Source organism: Pempheris klunzingeri, chromosome 20, assembly GCF_042242105.1.
Source record: "Pempheris klunzingeri isolate RE-2024b chromosome 20, fPemKlu1.hap1, whole genome shotgun sequence".
Classification (NCBI taxonomy): Eukaryota; Metazoa; Chordata; class Actinopteri; order Acropomatiformes; family Pempheridae; genus Pempheris; species Pempheris klunzingeri.
Window position 1 is genome coordinate 462,010 of NC_092031.1, and position 22,953 is coordinate 484,962.

The window sequence follows — 22,953 nt, forward strand, 5'->3', positions numbered from 1 at the left end:
GGAGGAGGGATGACCTCAGGCTCTATCTGCAAACCTGACATGGAGGCGTCAGTCGGCAGGCACAGAGAATCCACCAAACTTTAAATCAGCTGTTTTTTGAACCCAGTTCTGACGGAGCGTCACAGTTTTCAGACTGAGCGAGGCAAACTCCTGAGACCAGACTCCCCCAGGACCAGGACCCGAGACCAGGACCAGCACCAGGACCCGAGACTGTCCCGGGGAGTCTGGTTCAGTCTGCGGCAATGGTTGATGGGAAGCGGCGGAGTGGTGCGGTGTCTCCTCTGGACGGAGGATGGGGCTGGGTGATAGTGGGCTGCTGCTTCATGGTGACGGTCTGCACACGAGCAGTGACCAGGTAACACACACACACACACACACACATCTGTCATGACGTGGGTCTCCGCTGTGTGATCAGATGAGGCATTCGTGCTCCCCTGAGGATGAACTGTAGCGACATGCTCACACTGAACAGACGTCAGTGAACTGAGATGGAGATCTTCTGCAATTTGTTGACATTTTGTAGACAAACAAATCATTAACTGATAAGAGAGTGTGTGTGTGTGTGTGAGTGTGTGTGTGTGTGTGTGTGTGTGTGAGTGTGTGTGTGTGTGAGTGTGTGTGTGTGAGTGTGTGTGTGTGAGTGTGAGTGTGAGTGGATGCAGGGTGTAAACACAGGTCAGATGTGTTTAAACAGATCCTCTAATCCTGCACTAGGACATTCCTCTGTAATGATTGTGACATGTAAACTCACACTCTCACACACACACACACACACACACACACACACACTCTCACACACACACACACACACTCACACTCACACACACTCACACTCACACACACTCACACACACACACACACACACACCAACATCTCTGCAGCTCCAGTAACAGCTCAGCAGGTCAGACAGTCTATGAATAGTTAAACTCAGAGTGTCATTTGTTTCCATGCAGCTTGTTTTACGAACGGGAAGACGAGAGCGAAGTTCTGTTTCTGTCAACACACACACACACACACACACACACAGACACACACACACACACACACACACACAGACACACACACACACACACACTCTCACACACACACACACTCACACACACACACACACACACACACACACACACACACTCTCACACACACACACACACACACACACACACACAGCTGATGGTCAACAGCATCATCTGTCACTAACCCTGTTTCTATGTGTTAAGTACAACAGAGATAAATGATAATGTAATAGTCTACAGTGGTCTGTAATAGTCTGTAATAGTCTGTAGTAGTCTGTAATAGTCTGTAGTAGTCTGTGGTAGTCTGTAATAGTCTGTGGTAGTCTGTAATAGTCTGTAGTAGTCTGTAATAGTCTGTAATAGTCTGTAGTAGTCTGTGGTAGTCTGTAATAGTCTGTAGTAGTCTGTGGTAGTCTGTAATAGTCTGTGGTAGTCTGTAATAGTCTGTAGTAGTCTGTGGTAGTCTGTGGTAGTCTGTAGTAGTCTGTGGTAGTCTGTAATAGTCTGTAGTAGTCTGTGGTAGTCTGTAATAGTCTGTAGTAGTCTGTAGTAGTCTGTGGTAGTCTGTGGTAGTCTGTAGTAGTCTGTGGTAGTCTGTGGTAGTCTGTAGTAGTCTGTAGTAGTCGTAGTTATTGTTACTGGGGGCTCTGTGATTATGATGACCAGTTAAAGGTAATACAGACATTTCTGCTCATCTGGACACATTTAGACTCCAAACCAGGACTTTGTTGTGTTTGGGACCTGATTCAGCATCGAGTGCATTTCAGCCTCTAACCCACAGAAAGTTAATGTGAACCCTAGAAAGTGACTGTGAACCCTAGAAAGTGACTGTGAACCCTAGAAAGTTAATGTGAACCCTAGAAAGTGACTCTGAACCCTAGAAAGTTAATGTGAACCCTAGAAAGTGACTGTGAACCCTAGAAAGTGACTGTGAACCCTAGAAAGTTAATGTGAACCCTAGAAAGTTAATGTGAACCCTAGAAAGTGACTGTGAACCCTAGAAAGTTAATGTGAACCCTAGAAAGTGACTCTGAACCCTAGAAAGTGACTGTGAACCCTAGAAAGTTAATGTGAACCCTAGAAAGTGACTCTGAACCCTAGAAAGTGACTCTGAACCCTAGAAAGTTAATGTGAACCCTAGAAAGTGACTCTGAACCCTAGAAAGTGACTCTGAACCCTAGAAAGTTAATGTGAACCCTAGAAAGTGACTGTGAACCCTAGAAAGTTAATGTGAACCCTAGAAAGTGACTCTGAACCCTAGAAAGTTAATGTGAACCCTAGAAAGTGACTCTGAACCCTAGAAAGTTAATGTGAACCCTAGAAAGTGAATGTGAACCCTAGAAAGTGAATGTGAACCCAAGAAAGTGACTCTGAACCCTAGAAAGTTAATGTGAACCCTAGAAAGTGACTGTGAACCCAAGAAAGTGACTCTGAACCCTAGAAAGTTAATGTGAACCCTAGAAAGTGACTGTGAACCCTAGAAAGTGACTCTGAACCCTAGAAAGTGACTGTGAACCCTAGAAAGTGACTGTGAACCCAAGAAAGTGACTCTGAACCCTAGAAAGTTAATGTGAACCCTAGAAAGTGACTCTGAACCCTAGAAAGTGACTCTGAACCCTAGAAAGTGACTGTGAACCCAAGAAAGTGACTCTGAACCCTAGAAAGTTAATGTGAACCCTAGAAAGTGACTGTGAACCCTAGAAAGTGACTCTGAACCCTAGAAAGTGACTGTGAACCCAAGAAAGTGACTCTGAACCCTAGAAAGTGACTGTGAACCCTAGAAAGTGACTCTGAACCCTAGAAAGTGACTGTGAACCCAAGAAAGTGACTCTGAACCCTAGAAAGTGACTGTGAACCCTAGAAAGTGACTCTGAACCCTAGAAAGTGACTCTGAACCCTAGAAAGTGACTGTGAACCTGAATTGTGACCCATCAGGACTTCGTCTAATGACAACTTCAAACTCTGCTGATGTCCTGAAGTCTTTTCAAGCAGAACTCCCTGAAGATCAAAAACCATCCAGGGTGCAGTAACATAGTTAGTTAGTCAGTCTGTGTTCACAGAACACCATCAAACTGAGTTAGCATGTAGAGTTAGCTAACAGAGTTAGCATGTAGAGTTAGCTAACAGAGTTAGCATGTAGAGTTAGCTAACAGAGTTAGCATGTAGAGTTAGCATGTAGAGGTAGCTTAGCTTAAAGAGTTAGCATACAGAGTCCACAGAGCCACACAGTTTTTAGTGAGGCACTTTTCACAGAACAAAGTCACAAAGTGTTTCACAGGAGTAAAATAAAATAAAAACAATAAGTATTAAAAAAATATAAAACCCTGAACACAGTGAACCTCAGTGTGTGTGTGTGTGTGTGTGTGTGAGATGCTGACACCTGAACAAACACACCTCCTCAGGACGCTGGAATCACACCTAGTGTTTCCACAACATGTGCAGCACTTCAGCTGGTGTGACGACATCGTCATCACCTGAAAGTAAAAACTACGTGTTCGAACGAAAGGAAACACAAAGATCACATTTCATCTCCGTGATAATGTGAGTCACTAAAAAGCAGATAGAAAGTTACAGATTTCTTTTCACTCGTCTACAGAAGCAGCAGCAGCCATCTTAGATTTAACGAATGCCCCTCCTCCAACGCCGTGTCCACGCCTCCTCTGTGACGTCCACGTTGGCGCCCAAACGGCCTCTCGCGTTCACCCTTCACACAAACAGAGCGGCCATGTGCCGCTCTGGTTTCCCACAATGCAATGCATCCAGAAAACAGAGTCCAAAACTGGAGGATAAAACCAAACGTAATGATCAGAGGAGTCGGACACAACATCAGCGCTCACCTGCTCACACTTATGTAACGCAGACGTCCTCACGCAGGAGTCCATGACAGGACGTGTTGTACATTACATAACACACACACACACACACACACACACACCTGACCACCCTGACCTGTTGTATAATGCTGACTGCTCTCTCTGCTGATATGATGAAACATACATGAACGTGTGTGTGTGTGTGTGTGTGTGTGTCCAGGTGTGTCTCCATCTTCTTTGTGGAGTTTCAGTCTCATTTCGGAGCTGATTACTCGGCGACAGCATGGATCCACAGCCTGGTGGACTGCACCACCATGCTCTGTGGTCAGTACCGCCGATCATCTGGGCCATGACCGACCAATCAGACACCTGGACTGACTCTGTGTGTGTGTGTGTGTGTGTGCAGCTCCCGTCGGCAGCCTGGTGGGTAACCGCTGGTCGTGCCGGGTGGCCGTGATGCTGGGGGGCCTCCTGTCCTCCTGCGGGCTCCTGCTCAGCTCCTTCAGCAGCAGTCTGGAGCTGCTGTACCTCAGCATGGGCGTCCTGACAGGTCGGCTCTCTGGAAACATTCCTGCTTTCCTAAAATGGTTTTTCAAAAGTTTTCTCACTTTGCAAAAGTGTCCTCAAACGTCCTCATGTTTCACTCCTCAGGTGTGGGCTTCGCTCTCTGTTACACCCCGGCCATCGCCATGGTTGGCTGTTACTTCCGCCGGCGGAAGGCGTTGGCGTACGGCATCGCCATGTCGGGCAGCGGGATCGGCACCTTCGTGCTGGCGCCGGCGGTGCAGCAGCTCATCGAGCTGTACTCGTGGAGGGGGGCGCTGCTCGTCCTCAGTGCCTTCGTCGCCAACCTGTGCGTGTGCGGGGCGCTGCTCCGGCCAATCAGGCTGCAGGAGGACGACGAGGAGGCGGCAGGGGGAGGAGAGGGGGAGTCAGTGGGGGAGGACAAACCAGGTGAGTCCTCTAACAGCAATAATCCCCCCACAGTGCTGCTGGTGCTCCTGGTTTGACTGCTGCGACCACACAGAACAACATTCAGGACCCGACGAACACAGAATCACCATAGCAACCGTCCCACACTCCGTAGTAACCATTAACAACAGGAAACCACCCCCCGATCACCGTAGAAACCACCCGATGGGGCCTTAGCAACAGCCTGGAAGTTTCTGTCGACCATCTAAGTCAACAGGCTTCTGTCCAGCTCAGGCCACTACCTGGAAAGCCATAGCAACCACCTGGACATTCACGTGTCACCATAGCAACCACTTAGCAACCACCTGGACATTCACGTGTCACCATAGCAACCATTTCGCAACCACCCTGAACACCATAGAAACCACTTGGACACCCACCACCTGTTGTGGATGTGGCTCTGAAGCTGAGACTGTAGACGTTCATCACCTCCGTCACTCCTCCGTCACTCCTCCATCACACCTCCGTCACTCCTCCGTCACTCCTCCATCACACCTCCGTCACTCCTCCGTCACTCCTCCGTCACTCCTCCGTCTAATTAGTTATTACAGATCTGTTTTTTTAGATGTTCTTCTATCACTGCTTTTACATGGCAGCTCTTCTGTGGCTGCAGGAGGTTAAAGTGATCGTGACTCTGACTTAACGTGAACTTTTCAGTGATTCTTCCTCACTCGACCTTTAGAGTTAGATTTGGGAAGTTATGGAGGTAAGACCAGGGCACAGAAATGTCCTAATCAGAGACTAAGAAGAAAGAGAAGAGCTTTGGTTCTGTCATCGTCATCGTCACCTCTCTGTCTCCTCTCCTGATGCAGGTAACATCTCGTCACATGACGGCGAACTCGCAGTAAAACTCTCCAAAGAATCTGAGGACAGACTTTTATCTTCAGGCAAGTCTTCATCATCACCTTCGTCTTTGCCGCCGCCGCCCCTGCTGTCGGGAGACCCCGCCCCTCAGCTACAGAGACGGCGGTACTTCAGTTCCTGCTTCCTGTCCAGTCAGGAGTACCGCTTCCTGCTGCTGCCGGACTTCCTGGGCCTGGCCGTGTCCTTCCTGTTCCTGGCCAGCGGCTGCAGCCTCCCCTTCGTCTACCTGGTGCCCTACGCTCTCAGCGTCGGCGTCAGCCACCAGCAGGCCGCCTTCCTCATGTCCATCCTGGGAGTCATCGACATCATGGGGAACATCACCTTCGGCTGGCTGACGGACAGGAGGTACGACGTAACGTGTGACCGGTACAGCGCCACCTGTGGGCGTCATGATGTGTCATGTGAAATTTTGGCGAACAACGCAAATCAGACGAATTTAGTCAGCAAGGACGCTGGATGACCTGCTGCACTCTGATCATGTGACTGTTACTGAGTCTGGCTTTAGGACGGAGTTTAATAAGAAGGTTAGCACAGGTGTTAGCCACAGTTAGCACAAACATTAGCTCCAGTTAGCAAACCATTAGCCTCAGTTAGCACAAGCATTAGCACCAGTTAGCACAAGCATTAGCACCAATTAGCACAAGCATTAGCACCAGTTAGCACATGCATTAGCACCAGTTAGCACAAGCATTAGCACCAGTTAGCACATGCATTAGCACCAGTTAGCACAACCATTAGCACCGTCTCTTACGAGTAACGCGAACAAACAAAAATGATCCAGCGATCAAACTCAAGCGAGCAGCACGAGGTGACTATTCGCTTCACGTTTGGTGGAAACACTCAATAAGTGATGACCTGGAATCAGCTGCAGTTGTCTGATCTGTAGCTTAACTAGCTACATATAGCTACTATATTAGCCACAGTGACTGTAGCCTCACTTAAAACAGCAGAATTTCTCGCTAACACCATCGCTAATCAGAGACAGAACATCGTAGTAAAAACATTGTATGTCATAAATATAAGACGTGTACATGGTGGACTTCAACTAAATAAATCTGTAAAATGTCTTCAGTCAGGCGACGCTGCAGACGGCGCCATCTTTAAAACTTTAAGAGTCAGTTCACCCACATTACAAAACAACTCCTGGTTTTGAGTCCAGTTTGGAGGAAAATGGCGTTAAACACTGATATTTAACCGTCCAACAGTCACGTCCACTGTGGCAGTGTGACTGTCGGACCGTGAACGCCTCGTGGACGCTCCTCATCCACTGGAGTGAAACATTGACTGTTTAACGTTCTGTTAAATCACGTCAGTATTAAAAGAACTGGACGTACATTTCCTCTGAAAGAACAAACTGCTGCACTTACAGCTTCCGTTGATCACAGAGATCTGGTAAAAGTTTAATTTACGCTCAGCGCTGCTCTGATTGGCTGTTGGTCTGTCCAGTGGCGTCCGGGGGCGTTTCATCCTGCGCCCGTTCACTAACGGTCAGAAACCAACTGAGTGATGTGGTACTGTTTACAAAAACAGGAGTAAAATAAGAGATGATGATGATTCATACTGAAGAAATCAATCATTTATCTATCAGTTAATCAATTATTCATTTAAAAATGATTTTATTGCTTCCACTATCAAAGCTGTGTCCATAGCAACGGTCTGTACTGTGTGTAGTACCTGTGAGTACAGTGTGTACTGTACGTAGTACCTGTGAGTAGTGTGTACTGTACGCAGTACCTGTGAGTACAGTGTGTACTGTACGCAGTACCTGTGAGTACAGTGTGTACTGTACGTAGTACCTGTGAGTAGTGTGTACTGTACGCAGTACCTGTTAGTACAGTGTGTACTGTACGTAGTACCTGTGAGTAGTGTGTACTGTACGCAGTACCTGTTAGTACAGTGTGTACTGTACGTAGTACCTGTGACATTACACAGTATAAAGGTAGAATACTGCAGTACAGTATGAAGTATTCCTGTGTTTTCCTCCCAGGTGTCTGAAGCCGCACCGCCTGGCGTGCTACGTCTTCTCGGTGGCGATGGAGGGTCTCTGCTGCCTCTTCACGCCGTTGCTCCGGTCCTTCTCGCTCCTCGTGCCCTTCGCCGTCCTCTACGGATACTTCGACGGCGCCTACGTGGCGCTGATCCCCGTGGTGACGTCAGACCTGGTGGGAGCCCCGTACCTGTCCTCGGCGCTGGGCGTGGTCTACTTCCTTCACGCCATCCCCTACCTCATCAGCCCGCCAATCGGAGGTGAGGGCTCCACCCCCTCTGCTGACATCACTGTTACGCTCTGATTAACGGCCAATGGCAAAACGCGGTGTGTTGAAGGACTGTCCGACACCCGAGCTTCAATATTGGCTTCTGGAAAGTCGCCGAGCTGTTGTGAATATTTTGAACGTAGTTTTAGCTGCTGAGATTTTACAGACAAAAGTCATGACGTCATTATTATCGTTATTATCAGTTTAGTAGTAGAATTATTAGTTTTATTATTGGAGTATGGCAGGAAGTGAGCAGTGGAAATACTTCAGTACAGCTGTTGAGTAGAAGTGCTTGGAGCAGCGTCCATGTTTGCTGAGTGGTCATAAAACCAGAGCAGCTGGTCCGAGGTCTGTCGCCAATAACCAATAATCAATAGTTGAGGACGGGACAGGAAGAGAAATGAAGTGTTCAGAGTTCATGTGCGTACAATGTGATGTAAGACCTCAGCAGCAGATAACAGCTTCCCGTCCACCTGCTTACGTAACGGGGCAGGCAGCCGATTGGTCAGTCAGGGTCAGCGACGCGTTCGCAGGACGTCCGACACGAGGACAAAGAGCAGCGCTGATATCTGAGAAAAACAACCAGCCTGTAAACATCCCTCAGAGCACCTGCACGTCCTCTTCTTCTCACACCAACCAAAATCTAAGCGAACCACTCCGCTGTCAGCGTGCTGCCGCATCCCAGAATGCAAAGCACACCTGGTGACAGGTGCTTCAGCTCAAACCTGTCACACGACAAACAAACCACCTCTGCTGAAGGTGTGTTTGTTCCACACCTGAGGGCGGTTACTGTGTGCACACACAGTGAACCAACCACAAACACTCATTTGTCCCGCTGTTATTACAGACAGTGAACTCACCACTTCTTCTTCTCTGGCTGCAGGTTGGCTGGTCGATGTCACAAGAAGTTACACGGCCACCTTCTTCCTCAGTGGTGCCGCCCTGCTGGCCAGCTCGCTCATCCTCTTCACCGTTGCCGGGGTGCGACGCTGCCGCCGCCAGCTGGCCTCCGTTACCAAAGACACAAGGCACGAGCCCCTCCCCCTCAGCCTGTCCGGCCAATCGGACTGCTTCATCGCCTTCAGCAAGGACACGGTCGGCCGGGCCGACGCCTCGTAGCATCAGAGGAAACAACCAATCAGATTTATCGACACCAGAGACGACTGGTGTCTGTGACAAAGACTGTGATTGGCCGAGGCAGGTGTCAATCAAACACTTCACAGGAAGTGGATTTATTCAGTTCGCTGACGGCCAATCAAATGTTTTTAATCAACATTACTGTGACAACACACAAGTTCGTGCTTTTATTTTGAAACGACAGGAGGGATAACCCCCACTTCCTGTCTCTTATTGTTTGTTTTGAAGCGACGCCTGGTCACATGACAGAAACGCACACCTGTATCACAGAGAACGACGAGTCGATGATGCTAACTCTAGCAGACGAGCTAACAGGAAGCTGCTCAAACAGGAAGAAGAAAATAAAAACAAAGGCAATAAAAACTGAGACTCGTTGAGGCGTCCTGAAACGATTCATCCATCCATTTATCGACTGTTTCCATCAGCGGTTAAAGACACGTGCCAAAACAAACCGCCCGCAGGTGAATAATTACACGTCAAACGGCCTCCTTGAGTTTTGGACCAAACACTTCACTGTTTTAAAGACGAAATGTTTCAGGAAATAATTAAAATAAGATCCACAATCATCTTAAAACCCTGTTTCTACCCATGATCCTCTGTGTCCACATCCTGGTGTCTGAAGGACTGGTAGGTAGGAAAAGTGTTGGAACTGGTCCAGTAGATTGATAGTAGATGTGACAGCATCATGGAAAGGATCCCTACAGAGATCCTGGAAGATCCTTTTGGTTTAACCACAAACAGCACACACACCAGACTACATTCACTAAAACGGGGATTTTAGAGCTGCTGCTCTGCTCCAGTAGTTTTGGCCTCATTAAAATAATAATAATAATATATAATAATAATACTCCTTAATGTGATCCACGGCGTGACAGGACACGAGCAGCGGGAGGAAACCTGGTTCTCACCATCAGAGACCAAAAGGAGTCCTGATCTCCTGGATCAGTTACCATAGCAACCACAGGTCAGGTACCATAGCGACTGATCCGACACGATGCTGCTGCTCCACTTTAGAATAATGAAGAAATATTTCAGTTTTTTAATGATCGTTACAGAAGAATGTGAAGTTTTGTTGTACTCGGTGCTCTAGTTGATCCATTAAAGAGACATTCTGTGAAAGAAACCATGTTTGTGTTCTGTTTCTTAAAACAGCAGGTTCACTTACGGACGCCACTGGGAGCGCTTGTTTTAAAGGAGCAGTCTGTAGAATTTGAGGGCATCTATTATAGAACAATAGAGAATAGCGCTAGCAGGCTAACTGCTAGCTGCAGAGGATGAGCGCTAGCAGGCTAACTGCTAGCTGCAGAGGATGAGCGCTAGCAGGCTAACTGCTAGCTACAGAGGATGAGCGCTAGCAGGCTAACTGCTAGCTACAGAGGATGAGCGCTAGCAGGCTAACTGCTAGCTGCAGAGGATGAGCGCTAACAGTAATTTTAACTTAGTATTTTCGTTCCCACTTTGCTGCTGCAGTTGATTTAAATATAAAGTTACTAAAGGGATCATGGGATCCATCAATAATCTCGCTTATTATTTAGCAGGTGACGACTAAAAACATTTGAATACGTTTTATTTATTTCTTTTGCAGTTTTAACTTATTTTAAAGGTTTTTATTTTGGATTATTTTGTCTCTGTATCTAAAGAACAAACTATTTGGTCAGACAGCGACAGACGAGCGCTCGGCCGATGGAAGCTGGAACCATTTTTATTTTCAGTCAGACGGATCGCTGGCGGGCCGCCGACCTTTACTGACCCCCAGAAACAAGAAAACACAAACTAAAAGACTAAAATCAGACAGTAAGAGTTCAACTGTACAGATATTTAAAACAAACTTTCCTCCTGAAGAGAAAAGACTTCCTCCCCAGAGCTCTGAATCCTGCCCCGTGATGATGTCACTTCCTGCAGGTCTTGGAGCGCAGCTGTCTCTTAATGATCACATGATCGCTCTCCTTCTCCTCCGTCGCCACGCCGCCGCTCAGCTGGAACACACACACACACACACACACACACACACACACACACACATTACACACTACACACACACACTACACACACCTTCTTCCACTTCAGTACTCACCATGAGCGGAGAGTCGAGCAGCGAGGCGTTCGTCTTGTAAAGCTTCTTCCGTCCCCGTCTCGGCTTGGTTGCCGTGGTAACCGCCTCCTTGTCCACCGAGTGTCCGCTGACCAGACCGATGATGGTTTTAGCTGCAGAGACGGAGAAGATAAAGGAAATTCACACACACACTATAGACCTCCACTACACACTGACACACTGACTAACACACACACACACACTATAGACCTCCACTACACACTAACACACTGACTAACTAACACACACACACACTATAGACCTCCACTACACACTGACACACTGACACACTGACTAACTAACACACACACACCATAGACCTCCACTACACACTAACACACTGACTAACTAACACACACACACACTATAGACCTCCACTACACACTAACACACTGACTAACTAACACACACACACCATAGACCTCCACTACACACTAACACACTGACTAACTAGCACACACACACACTATAGACCTCCACTACACACTGACACACTGACTAACACACACACACTATAGACCTCCACTACACACTGACACACTGACTAACTAACACACACACACTATAGACCTCCACTACACACTGACACACTGACTAACTAACACACACACACTATAGACCTCCACTACACACTGACACACTGACTAACTAACACACACACACTATAGACCTCCACTACACACTAACACACTGACTAACTAACACACACACACTATAGACCTCCACTACACACTAACACACTGACTAACTAACACACACACACTATAGACCTCCACTACACACTGACACACTGACTAACTAACACACACACACTATAGACCTCCACTACACACTGACACACTGACTAACTAACACACACACACTATAGACCTCCACTACACACTAACACACTGACTAACTAACACACACACACACACTATAGACCTCCACTACACACTGACACACTGACTAACTAACACACACACACTATAGACCTCCACTACACACTGACACACTGACTAACTAACACACACACACTATAGACCTCCACTACACACTGACACACTGACTAACTAACACACACACACTATAGACCTCCACTACACACTGACACACTGACTAACTAACACACACACTATAGACCTCCACTACACACTAACACACTGACTAACTAACACACACACACACACTATAGACCTCCACTACACACTGACACACTGACTAACTAACACACACACACTATAGACCTCCACTACACACTGACACACTGACTAACTAACACACACACTATAGACCTCCACTACACACTAACACACTGACTAACTAACACACACACACACTATAGACCTCCACACTGACCTTTGCTGCCCAGGATGGAGGGGGAGCTGTGGATCATCTCTCCGATCCTCTGCAGAGTCCCGTCCCTCCGGTCCTTCATCGCTGGGGGAGACTGCACAGTGGGGGGGGGCAGATGTTGAGATACTGAGGTGTTGGTGCTGACAGGACGTCTCCCTGTGTTATTTCTCACCTGCTTGTTGTTTCGAGTGTTTCCTCTCGCTCTGTTTCTCTTGTTCTCACTGAACACCAGGTCCTGAGAAACACACACACACACACACACACACACACACACACACACACACACACACACACACACACACACACACACACACACACACACACACACACACACACACACACACACACACACACACACACACACACACACAGGTGAGGTCAGGTGTGTGTCTGGCTCTGACCTGTTCAGGTAGGAAGAACCATCTATTGATCTGTTTCTCTTCACTAATCCAGACTCAACAGTCGCTGAGCCGTCGCTGGTTTAAACATTTAAATAGAGCAAAGAGGACACACCTCCACCTGGCAGCTCTTCCTCTTCCTCGCTGTCGTTTTGGGGGTTTTCTTCCTGTCAGCTGACGACATGTTGGACCTTAAAGGAGAGAGGAGGACATCCTGCTGTGGCAGAGGAACACACACACACACACACACACACACACACACAGATACACACACACACACACACACACACACACACACACACACAGTTAGTCACTGAATAGGAGCATCACCCTCTGGTGTCTCTGTTTCATGTCTTTCAGCTTTGGTCTGTGGGTCAATATGATTGATGAATCTGAGTGTTGATATATCAAAACAGCATATCAATTTCATCAAAGGCACCAGACTCCACTGACAAAAACACACATTTTACCTCGCAGAAGATGGGAGCTGCTGGTCTGCTGCTGCTTCAATCGGTTAGTTTGCTTGTTCTATTGTGTGACTTTGGTGCTTTAAAAGGTTGGATCAGATCCAACACAACACCTGTGGAACACACAACAACACACACACACTGACTGATGGAGGCAGCAGCAGAGCAGCAGCTCCTGTGTCCTGTGAGCTAAAATCCCTGTTTTTGTGAATGGAGTCTGGTGTGTGTGCAGAGAGCGATAGAACAGCTGTCTGTGGTTAAACCAAAAGGATCTTCCAGGGATCCTGTAGGGATCCTTTCTGTCAGTGGACCTCCAGCTGCTGCACTAACATTCAGATTGATGTCATGAACACACCTGTGTGTTTCCCTGCAGGTGTGTCTCTCTCTCCTCCTTCAGCCTCTGTAGTCTCTCCATCTCTCTCTTCACAGCATCGTACTCCCTGCTCTTCCTCTTCCTCCTCCTTCCCCCCTCCTCCTCCTCCTCCTCCTGCTGCTGCTGCTGCTTCCCCCTCCTCTCCTGCAGTCTCTGGATCTCCCCCTTCAGCTCCTCCACCACCGACACCTTCCTCTCCTCCACCTCTCTGTTCTCCTTGTCCTCCTCCTCCTCCTCCCTCCTCAGCAGGTCTTCCTTCAGACGCTCCAGGTCTGAAACACAGATTCACCTCATCACATCAGCAGTCAGGACGATTAAAGATGATCCGCCGTCCCAGACGATGGAGGTACCTTTCCTCAGCGTCTCCGTCTGCCTCTGACTGTCCTCTATCAGGTTCTCCTTCTCTGAGGCCACCAGGAGCAGCTCTGCAACACAGACAGTCCTCAGTGAGCAGGTGAGTGCAGGAGACGTCCAGCGAGAGTGAGACAGGTGAGTCCTCTGCTGTGTCCCTTATAGCTGTGTGTGTCAGCAGGCTGGTTCCTGGACACAAAACTCTCCCACCTTCCCACCCTCTCACTCTCCCACCCTCTCACCTTCCCGCTCTCCCACTCTCTCACCTTCCCGCTCTCCCACTCTCTCACCTTCCCGCTCTCCCACTCTCTCACTCTCTCACCCTCTCACTCTCCCACTCTCCCACCTTCCCACCCTCTCACTCTCCCACCCTCTCACCTTCCCGCTCTCCCACTCTCTCACCTTCCCGCTCTCCCACTCTCTCACTCTCTCACCCTCTCACTCTCCCACTCTCTCACCTTCCCGCTCTCTCTCCACCTCCTCCAGTCTCCCTCGCAGAGCTCCGCCCTCAGACTCGAGCTCTGCCCTCAGGCTCTGCAGCTGGCGGGAGGCTTCTGCTCTCTGATTGGCCAACTCCTCTGTGAGCTCAGCACACCTGTGGTCTCTGCAGGCGGAGGACGGGACATTGACGCACTTCTGCTGTTATTGACCACTAAAGGCTGATTGATCGGAGTATTGATCGGCCTGCTGCGTACCTGTGTGTCAGAGCCTCCTCCAGCTCGCTCTTCTCTCTCTGCAGAGCTTCGATCTGTTGGGACTTCTGAGCCGATCTCTCCAGCGCTCCCCGACTCTCCTTCTTCAGTTCCTCCATCGCCACGTGGAAAACACTGCTGCTGCTGCTGCTCTGCCCCTCCACCTCCTGAGAAACCAACATGTCGATCAATCGATCAGTCAGACAGATTTCCCCAACGCCGTGGCCGCATGAAGAAGTGGGCGTGGCTCAGTGATGTCACCCGTTACTTCACGGACCGGCGTTGAAGCTTTGAGTTTTGCTTTATGTGCGTCGCCATCTTAGTTTTTTGAAGCTAGAAGTGATGTAGCTCCATAAAGGATCAATGAACCTGATTAGTGATATCTGACCTTGACTTCCTGTCTCAGACGCTCCACTTCCTGCGTCAGACTGCTGACGGTGTTGTCCTTCTCCCCTGATTGGCTCTCCAGGTCCCGGAGGCGGGTCTTTGCAGCCTCGAGCAGCTCTGATAGGCTGCTGCAGCTGTCAGTCTGCTCTCTGAGCTGCGTCTGGAGGGCGGTCACCTGGACGGAGCGTTAATGATTTAAAGTGCTGTGACACCCCCCCTTCACGGCGGTCACCATGGTGGACATAAAGCGTTAGAGCCGTACCTCCGTCTGCAGCTGGAAGATGCCGTTAACCAGAGCTTTGTTCTCCTTGGTCAGTCTGGACGTTTCCCTCTGCTCCGACTCCAGAGACGAGAACACAGAGGAGCAGTTCGGACACTCGTCCAGATCTACAGAGAGGGAGAGTGGACGCACCGGCTGTTACACCTGCTCCACCCAGCAGGGGGCAGCACTGCAGCAGAGAAGGACCTCCACGAATGATCTGACATGTTGCTTTGACAAACACGACCCAGTTTAAACAGACACACCTAGCTAGCTGGTTAGCATGCGAGCTGGTTAGCATGCTAGCTGGTTAGCATGCTAGCTGGTTAGCATGCTGCTCCTACCTGTCAGCGTCTGCACCTTCTGCTCCAGTAAAACCTGCTCCTTCTTCAACGCCTCCACCTCCTCCTCCCGCCTCCTCAGCTCCTCCTCCAGCTCCTTCCTCCTCCTCTCCTCCCCCTCCCTCAGCTCAGTGATGGTCTCCTCTTTCCTGTCGTTTTCCTCCTGGAGCCTCCAGATCTCCTCCTCCAGGACCACTGAGGAGAGGGAAGTTAGACCATAGAAGAAAGACTTTACAGAGCAAAGATCGCCCCCCCCCCCCTCCCTCTCCTCCTCTCACCTCTCTTCTTTGCTGGTCCTCCTCTCTCCTCCTCCTCCTCTCCTCCTGTCTTCCTCACACAGCGGCAGGTCTGCTGAAGCTGCAGCAGCTCCGACCTGATGGACTCCACCAGAGCCCTCTGAGGAGACACGTCCAGTCAGATTTATTCAAAGAGCTTTTGCTCCTCTTCAGCTAGAAAAACCAACTTGAGTAATAATAAGAGAGTTTACATCTCTGGTGGCGTTCTCCGTGGCGGCGTCCACGGTCGCCTGGAGTTTGTTGATGATGTCATCTTTCTGCTGGTCTTTCTCGGCCGTCTTGTTGACGAGGTTCTTGAGGATCTCCACTCTGGTCTCCGCTCGCTCCTCCAGGATCTCCCTCTCCTTCTCCAGGCGGTCGCTGACACAAACACAGTAACCTCGTCACCTGACGGGTCGACTGTTCTACCATGTGGCATCCTGGTGTCTGAGTGACTGGTAGGTAGTAAAAGTGTTGGAACTGGTCCAGTAGATCACCTCAGCCAGCAGACACCAAACGGGCTGCAATGGCTGCAACGTGATCCTTTGGGACAACTGCACCTGATCACAGTAGGTCCACTAAAAGAGCTTGTTTGATCCACTGACAGGCTCAGAGTGTTATTCTAAGTGTGTGACAGCATCATGGAAAGGATCCCTACAGAGAGAGACCTGGAAGATCCTTTTGGTTTAACCACAAACAGCACACACACCAGACTACATTCACTAAAACAGGAGGTAAAATGAGGACAGAACTAGTTAAAGAGCAAATTAAGGAGCGTCCATTCAGGGCATGAAACATTTCCTCTCCTCCATATTTCCCCATGTCATGTGATCACCAGGTTACCTGCTGGTCACGTGATCACCAGGTTACCTGTAGTCTTTCTCCATCTTGTTGAAGAGCTCCATGAACTCAGTGCTGACTTCTTCTCTGATCTGAGCCTCCAGAACCAAACGCAGCGCTGCCTCCCTGTCCGACGGCTGACAGACAGACAGACAGACAGGCAGACAGACAGGCAGACAGACAGACAGGCAGGCAGACAGACAGACAGACAGACAGACAGACAGACAGACAGACAGACAGACAGACAGACAGAGACAGGCAGACAGGCAGACAGGCAGGCAGACAGACAGACAGACAGACAGACAGACAGACAGGCAGACAGACAGACAGACAGACAGACAGGCAGACAGACAGACAGACAGACAGACAGGCCGTTAGATTGCAGTTGTTGTGGCTTGTTATTAGAAAAAGTTCCTGGTTGTATGTTTGACTTTGGACCGTTACCTTCTCCTCGTCTTCCATGGTCCTGTTCTCTTCCTCCTCTTCGTCTTCCTCCCCTCCAGCTTCCAGCACCGTTCCCTCCATCTCACTCTCCTCCTCCTCCCCCCACTCTTCACCGTCCTCATCCTCCAGCACGTCCTCCAGGCTCGTCTCCCAGGCGACCATCGAGCTCTTCCTGCCCCGCCCCGACACGTTTCTGCGCTGGTCGGCCTCGTCGATCATCATCGACAGCTCCATGGCCGACCTGTGGGGGGCGTCGTCCAGGACCACCGGCCTGGAGTTCACCACCACCACCTGGACAGGGACGGGGGGTCACCTGATATTACAGACCTGTCCAGGTGAGTGTGTGTGTGTGTGTGTGAGAGTGTGTGAGTGCGCTGACCTTCTGGGCGAGGGCCGAGAACTTGAGGACGTTGAGCGTCTCGTCGAAGCAGGACGAGTTCTGGTTGATGTTGACCACCATGGAGACCCGGCCGGCACCACAGAAGAAGAACTGCAGGAAGTGGGTGAGCTTGGACTCCCTGAAGGGGACGTGGTGCTGGAACCTGCAGAGGACACATCAGCTGTCATCAGGTGTCTTTACAGGTCAGACGTCTTCTAAAGAACATCCTGATATCTGCAGCCTTTGGTGTAACCACATGTCGCTCTCTGCTCTTCGTGGGATGGGGAGTACCGGGGAGTACCGGAGGTTAGGTGCCATTAGTGGGCCATAAAGTGTGCGTATCAGCTGCAGTATAAGTGACAGTGTGCGGGCGTGCCGTTGTCGTACTTGGCGTGCTGGTTCTGCCTCATTGCACTGATGCACTTCCCGAGAGTCAGCAGGGAGCTGTTGATGTTTCCTGCCTCCTTCAGCCGGTTCCCGGTGTTGTGGGTGCGGGAGCAGCGCTCGGAGCCGGCCAGGTCGCACAGCGCCAGCCTGAAACACACCACGGCGACAACAGCGACAAGATGAGGCGAGCGTCAACGCCTCCCCCCGCACGCCGAGGCCACGACAGGCTGAGTACAAGCGGCGTGAATAATGCGACCGTCAAGCTTACTCGCTGATGCCGAGGACTCTGGGAACGCCGACGTCGTCCACTTTGAGGATCCTGACGGAGAAAATGCTGTGGCTGCAAATCCAGACAGAGTGAGATTATTCCAGACTATTCCAGAATACAATAATGATGAGAACACGTGCGTCCTGTCCCTTTAACTGCTGACCTCCTGCTGGACAGCTGGTTCAGTCTGGTGGAGGAGAAGCTCTGGTTCTTCCTGCCGATCTTCATCACTCTGTAGGCCTCCTCAGAGCTGCTCACCTGGACCCAGCGCAGGTCTGCAACACACCGCAGCTCAGCCTCAGTGACAGAACAGCCCCCCCATAATGATAGAACAGCCCCCCATAATGATATAACAGCCCCCCATAATGATAGAACAGCCCCCCATAATGATATAACAGCCCCCCCATAATGATATAACAGCCCCCCCATAATGATAGAACAGCCCCCCCATAATGATATAACAGCCCCCCCATAATGATAGAACAGCCCCCCCATAATGATAGAACAGCCCCCCCCCACTCTGACTTTATCCTCCATGTTCTTCTCAGTTACCTTTGATGAAGGAGTTTCCTTTGACGTCCTGAGACAGACGCAGCACCGTCCTCTTGTGGTGTCCCCCAGGGACCTGAACGCCACACAGCAGTCATGTGATCAGTCATGGACACCAGAGTCCTCTCTAGATAGGAGTGTGTGTGTGTGTGTGTGTGTGTGTGTGTGTGTGTGTGTCACCTGTTCCAGCAGGTCGTGGATGTTGTCGTTGTAAATCTCACAGAATGAGACCCAGACAGAGAAACGGACGTTTGAGTTGACGTCCAGACAGAAACTGTCGGCTTCAGACGAGCTGCTCACACTGTCAGAGCTGAGAGACGAGCCTGAACACACACAGTAACACACACAGTAACACACACAGTAACACACACAGTAACACAGTAACACACACAGTAACACACAGTAACACAGTAACACAGTAACACACACACAGTAACACACAGTAACACACACAGTAACACACACACAGTAACACACAGTAACACACAGTAACACACACAGTAACACACAGTAACACACAGTAACACACACAGTAACACAGTAACACACACAGTAACACACACAGTAACACACACAGTAACACACACAGTAACACAGTAACACACACAGTAACACACACAGTAACACACACAGTAACACACACAGTAACACACAGTAACACACACAGTAACACACACAGTAACACACACACACAGTAACACACACAGTAACACACACAGTAACACACACAGTAACACACAGTAACACACACAGTAACACACACAGTAACACACACAGTAACACACACACACAGTAACACACACAGTAACACACACAGTAACACACACAGTAACACACAGTAACACACACAGTAACACACACACAGTAACACACACAGTAACACACACAGTAACACACAGTAACACACAGTAACACACACAGTAACACACACAGTAACACACACACAGTAACACACAGTAACACACAGTAACACACACACAGTAACACACAGTAACACACACAGTAACACACACAGTAACACACACAGTAACACACAGTAACACACACAGTAACACACAGTAACACACACAGTAACACACACAGTAACACACACAGTAACACACAGTAACACACACAGTAACACACACAGTAACACACACAGTAACACACAGTAACACACACAGTAACACACACAGTAACACACACAGTAACACACAGTAACACACACAGTAACACACACAGTAACACACACAGTAACACACAGTAACACACACAGTAACACACACAGTAACACACACAGTAACACACAGTAACACACACAGTAACACACAGTAACACACAGTAACACACAGTAACACACACAGTAACACACAGTAACACACACAGTAACACACAGTAACACACACAGTAACACACAGTAACACACACAGTAACACACAGTAACACACAGTAACACACAGTAACACACACAGTAACACACAGTAACACACACAGTAACACACAGTAACACACACAGTAACACACAGTAACACACAGTAACACACACAGTAACACACAGTAACACACACAGTAACACACACAGTAACACACACAGTAACACACAGTAACACACAGTAACACACACAGTAACACACACAGTAACACACAGTAACACACACAGTAACACACACAGTAACACACAGTAACACACACAGTAACACACAGTAACACACAGTAACACACACAGTAACACACACAGTAACACACAGTAACACACACAGTAACACACAGTAACACACACAGTAACACACACAGTAACACACACAGTAACACACAGTAACACACACAGTAACACACACAGTAACACACAGTAACACACAGTAACACACACAGTAACACACAGTAACACACACAGTAACACACACAGTAACACACAGTAACACACAGTAACACACACAGTAACACACAGTAACACACACAGTAACACACAGTAACACACAGTAACACACAGTAACACACAGTAACACACACAGTAACACACAGTAACACACACAGTAACACACAGTAACACACAGTAACACACTCAGAGTGAATCTCTTGTAATTAAAAAAATAGAAACAAAAACTGACCTTCAAGAAAAGTTGATCTTCCAGATGTCAGAGTTTTGTCGCTCTGCAGAGACAAAGAAGAGACACACAGTAGTACACACTGTGTCCTCCTGCCGTGGACAGGTGTGTGTGTGAGTGTGTGTGTCTCACCTCTTTAAACAGCCTCAGCAGGTTCCTCTTGCTGCTGTTCTCTGCTGCCTGCTGGTCTGGGGTCAGTCTGCTGAAGTCTCTGCAGCGCTGAGGCTTCAGGTCGGCCCGACTGTACAGACGACCCTCGATGCTGTTAAAGACCACTGACAGGGAGCGAGGCAACAGACCGGAGTCATGGTCCGGACCTGAGGGGGAGACAGACAGAGGGTGAGACGGACAGACAGAGGGTGAGACAGACAGACAGAGAGACAGACAGACAGACAGAGTCTCAGACCCAGGAAGGTGAAGGTCTTTCCAGCGTTGGTGACTCCGTAGGTGAACACCAGACAGTTTCCTCCATCCAGGACGTCTCGAACCAAACCACGAACTGAACCCTCGAACACCTTCCTCTGACTGGCCTCTGGACCGAACACCTGAACACAACACCACAAGATAAACATCACCTGAACACACCACCACAAGATAAACAACAACACCTGAACACACCACCACAAGATAAACAACAACACCTGAACACACCACCACAAGATAAACAACATCATTATTATCATCATGAACACATCAACAACAGACAGACAGGTGGTGTCTGTGTTACCTGTGTGAAGGTGAACCTCTGAGCCGTCTGTGGGAGGGACTTCTCGCTCTGGCGGTTTGATTGACAGGTCCTGGGGGCCTTCAGGACCACAGTGTCGGGCCCCTCGATGGTCACACAGTCCTGGAGAGGAAAACACACAGACAGTTCAGTTTTAATCACACCTGTAGTGCTACTGTGTGTGTGTGTGTGTGTGTGTGTGTGTGTGTGTGTGTGTGTGTGTGTGTGTGTGTGTGTGTGTTACCTGTGACTCTCCGTGGTCGCTCTCAGCAGCAGTGAAGGGTCGAACCCTCAGGTAAACCTGCAGGTTCTCAGACTGGACGCTGTCCTGATGAGACAAGACAACATAACTCACCATGGAGACACAGACAGACAGACAGACAGACAGACAGACAGACAGACAGACAGGTAGACAGGCAGATAGACCGACTTTTGCTGGCAGAGCTGTGAATTCATCCAGTAGATCTCTCCTGATGTCGTCCACCTCCACTGGCCCGACTCTCTCCGGCTTCCCGGCAAAACAAGACTCCATCATCTCTGATAACACACACACACACACACACACACACACACACACGTATGTTATGACATCATCATCTCTTTAAAGTCAGTAACATCTAAACCAGTCCTACCAGATATGGTTAAAATCAGCTCGGCCAAACTTTATCAAAGATCAACAAACCTAATCTGAAGGCAGAGGGAGATCACACCTGCGCCTCTCTGGCCAGTAGAACCTGATGATTTACAACACCTGTTCATTCATGACCTGCCTCACACGTGACGGAAAAGAGAAGCGAGAGTCTTAAATATGAAGATATTTAAACGGAGTTCGGCGTGACTTCTAACAATGGCGGAGACCAGAGCTGTAAACATTCACTCTGGGTCAATAAAGTGGCCATAATCCGGTCACACAAGCACATGTTCCGCCTTACTGAATAGTCAGAGCTGGTAGATGGATGCTAGAGAGCAGTAACTAAAGAGCTGAAGACATTTTAAACCGCTCTTATCCTTGTTGTTAGCATTAGCCACAGTTAGCTAACCCGCATAAACATACACGCGTCTATTTGTTGTTTTAGCGTCTACTGAGAACGACACGTCAGCGTAAGTCACAGCTGTACACTTCAAACCGACATTTAATGTCGCTGTAACTCACTCTGGGTGTGTTTTATTCAGCATGCGGGTTATTTAAAACAGAAAACATCCAAAGACAGTCGGTACCGTTAGCTCCGGCTGCTCGTCCTCTCCGCGGTCAAG

General features: G+C 49.0%; 2 protein-coding genes across 3 annotated transcripts; one reads left to right on the forward strand and one right to left on the reverse strand.

Moving 5' to 3' along the window:
- Positions 1 to 226: 226 nt before the first annotated feature.
- Positions 227 to 10,171, forward strand: slc16a12b (solute carrier family 16 member 12b). Its single transcript, XM_070851734.1, has 7 exons — positions 227 to 355; positions 4,047 to 4,150; positions 4,233 to 4,376; positions 4,478 to 4,780; positions 5,611 to 6,007; positions 7,650 to 7,909; positions 8,801 to 10,171. Exons 1-7 carry the CDS (start codon positions 243 to 245, stop codon positions 9,034 to 9,036), a joined length of 1,557 nt encoding a protein of 518 aa, XP_070707835.1. The 5' UTR covers positions 227 to 242; the 3' UTR covers positions 9,037 to 10,171.
- Positions 10,172 to 10,738: 567 nt separating this feature from the next.
- LOC139220071 (kinesin-like protein KIF20A) lies at positions 10,739 to 22,444 on the reverse strand. Of its 2 annotated transcripts, none has more exons than XM_070852132.1 (29): positions 22,382 to 22,444; positions 22,130 to 22,236; positions 21,944 to 22,027; positions 21,703 to 21,822; positions 21,382 to 21,520; positions 21,108 to 21,292; positions 20,979 to 21,021; positions 19,072 to 19,214; positions 18,895 to 18,967; positions 18,506 to 18,617; positions 18,343 to 18,414; positions 18,075 to 18,221; positions 17,688 to 17,850; positions 17,309 to 17,599; positions 16,895 to 17,001; positions 16,237 to 16,405; positions 16,028 to 16,145; positions 15,753 to 15,944; positions 15,412 to 15,536; positions 15,151 to 15,324; positions 14,766 to 14,929; positions 14,529 to 14,674; positions 14,070 to 14,144; positions 13,702 to 13,991; positions 12,995 to 13,096; positions 12,654 to 12,716; positions 12,485 to 12,575; positions 11,129 to 11,259; positions 10,739 to 11,030 (listed from the first exon to the last, which is right to left on the reverse strand). In XM_070852132.1, the coding sequence occupies exons 2-29, from the start codon at positions 22,232 to 22,234 to the stop codon at positions 10,944 to 10,946; spliced, it is 3,711 nt and encodes a 1,236-aa protein (XP_070708233.1). In that variant the 5' UTR covers positions 22,235 to 22,236; positions 22,382 to 22,444; the 3' UTR covers positions 10,739 to 10,943. The 2 variants fall into 2 exon arrangements, with proteins under 2 accessions (XP_070708233.1, XP_070708234.1); XM_070852133.1 differs by having other exon boundaries at positions 12,995 to 13,093; positions 22,382 to 22,443.
- Between the last annotated feature and the right edge of the window lie 509 nt (positions 22,445 to 22,953).

Coding starts and splice junctions, on each gene's coding strand:
- slc16a12b (XM_070851734.1), top strand. CDS start 243: ATGGTTGATGGGAAGCGGCGGAGTGGTGCGGTGTCTCCTCTGGACGGA. Junction 4,781..5,610: donor AGTGGGGGAGGACAAACCAG/GTGAGTCCTCTA, acceptor CTCCTGATGCAG/GTAACATCTCGTCACATGAC. Junction 7,910..8,800: donor CATCAGCCCGCCAATCGGAG/GTGAGGGCTCCA, acceptor CTCTGGCTGCAG/GTTGGCTGGTCGATGTCACA.
- LOC139220071 (XM_070852132.1), bottom strand. CDS start 22,234: ATGATGGAGTCTTGTTTTGCCGGGAAGCCGGAGAGAGTCGGGCCAGTG. Junction 21,022..21,107: donor TGCTGAGGCTGTTTAAAGAG/GTGAGACACACA, acceptor TTGTCTCTGCAG/AGCGACAAAACTCTGACATC. Junction 16,146..16,236: donor CGGAGAACGCCACCAGAGAT/GTAAACTCTCTT, acceptor GTGTCTCCTCAG/AGGGCTCTGGTGGAGTCCAT.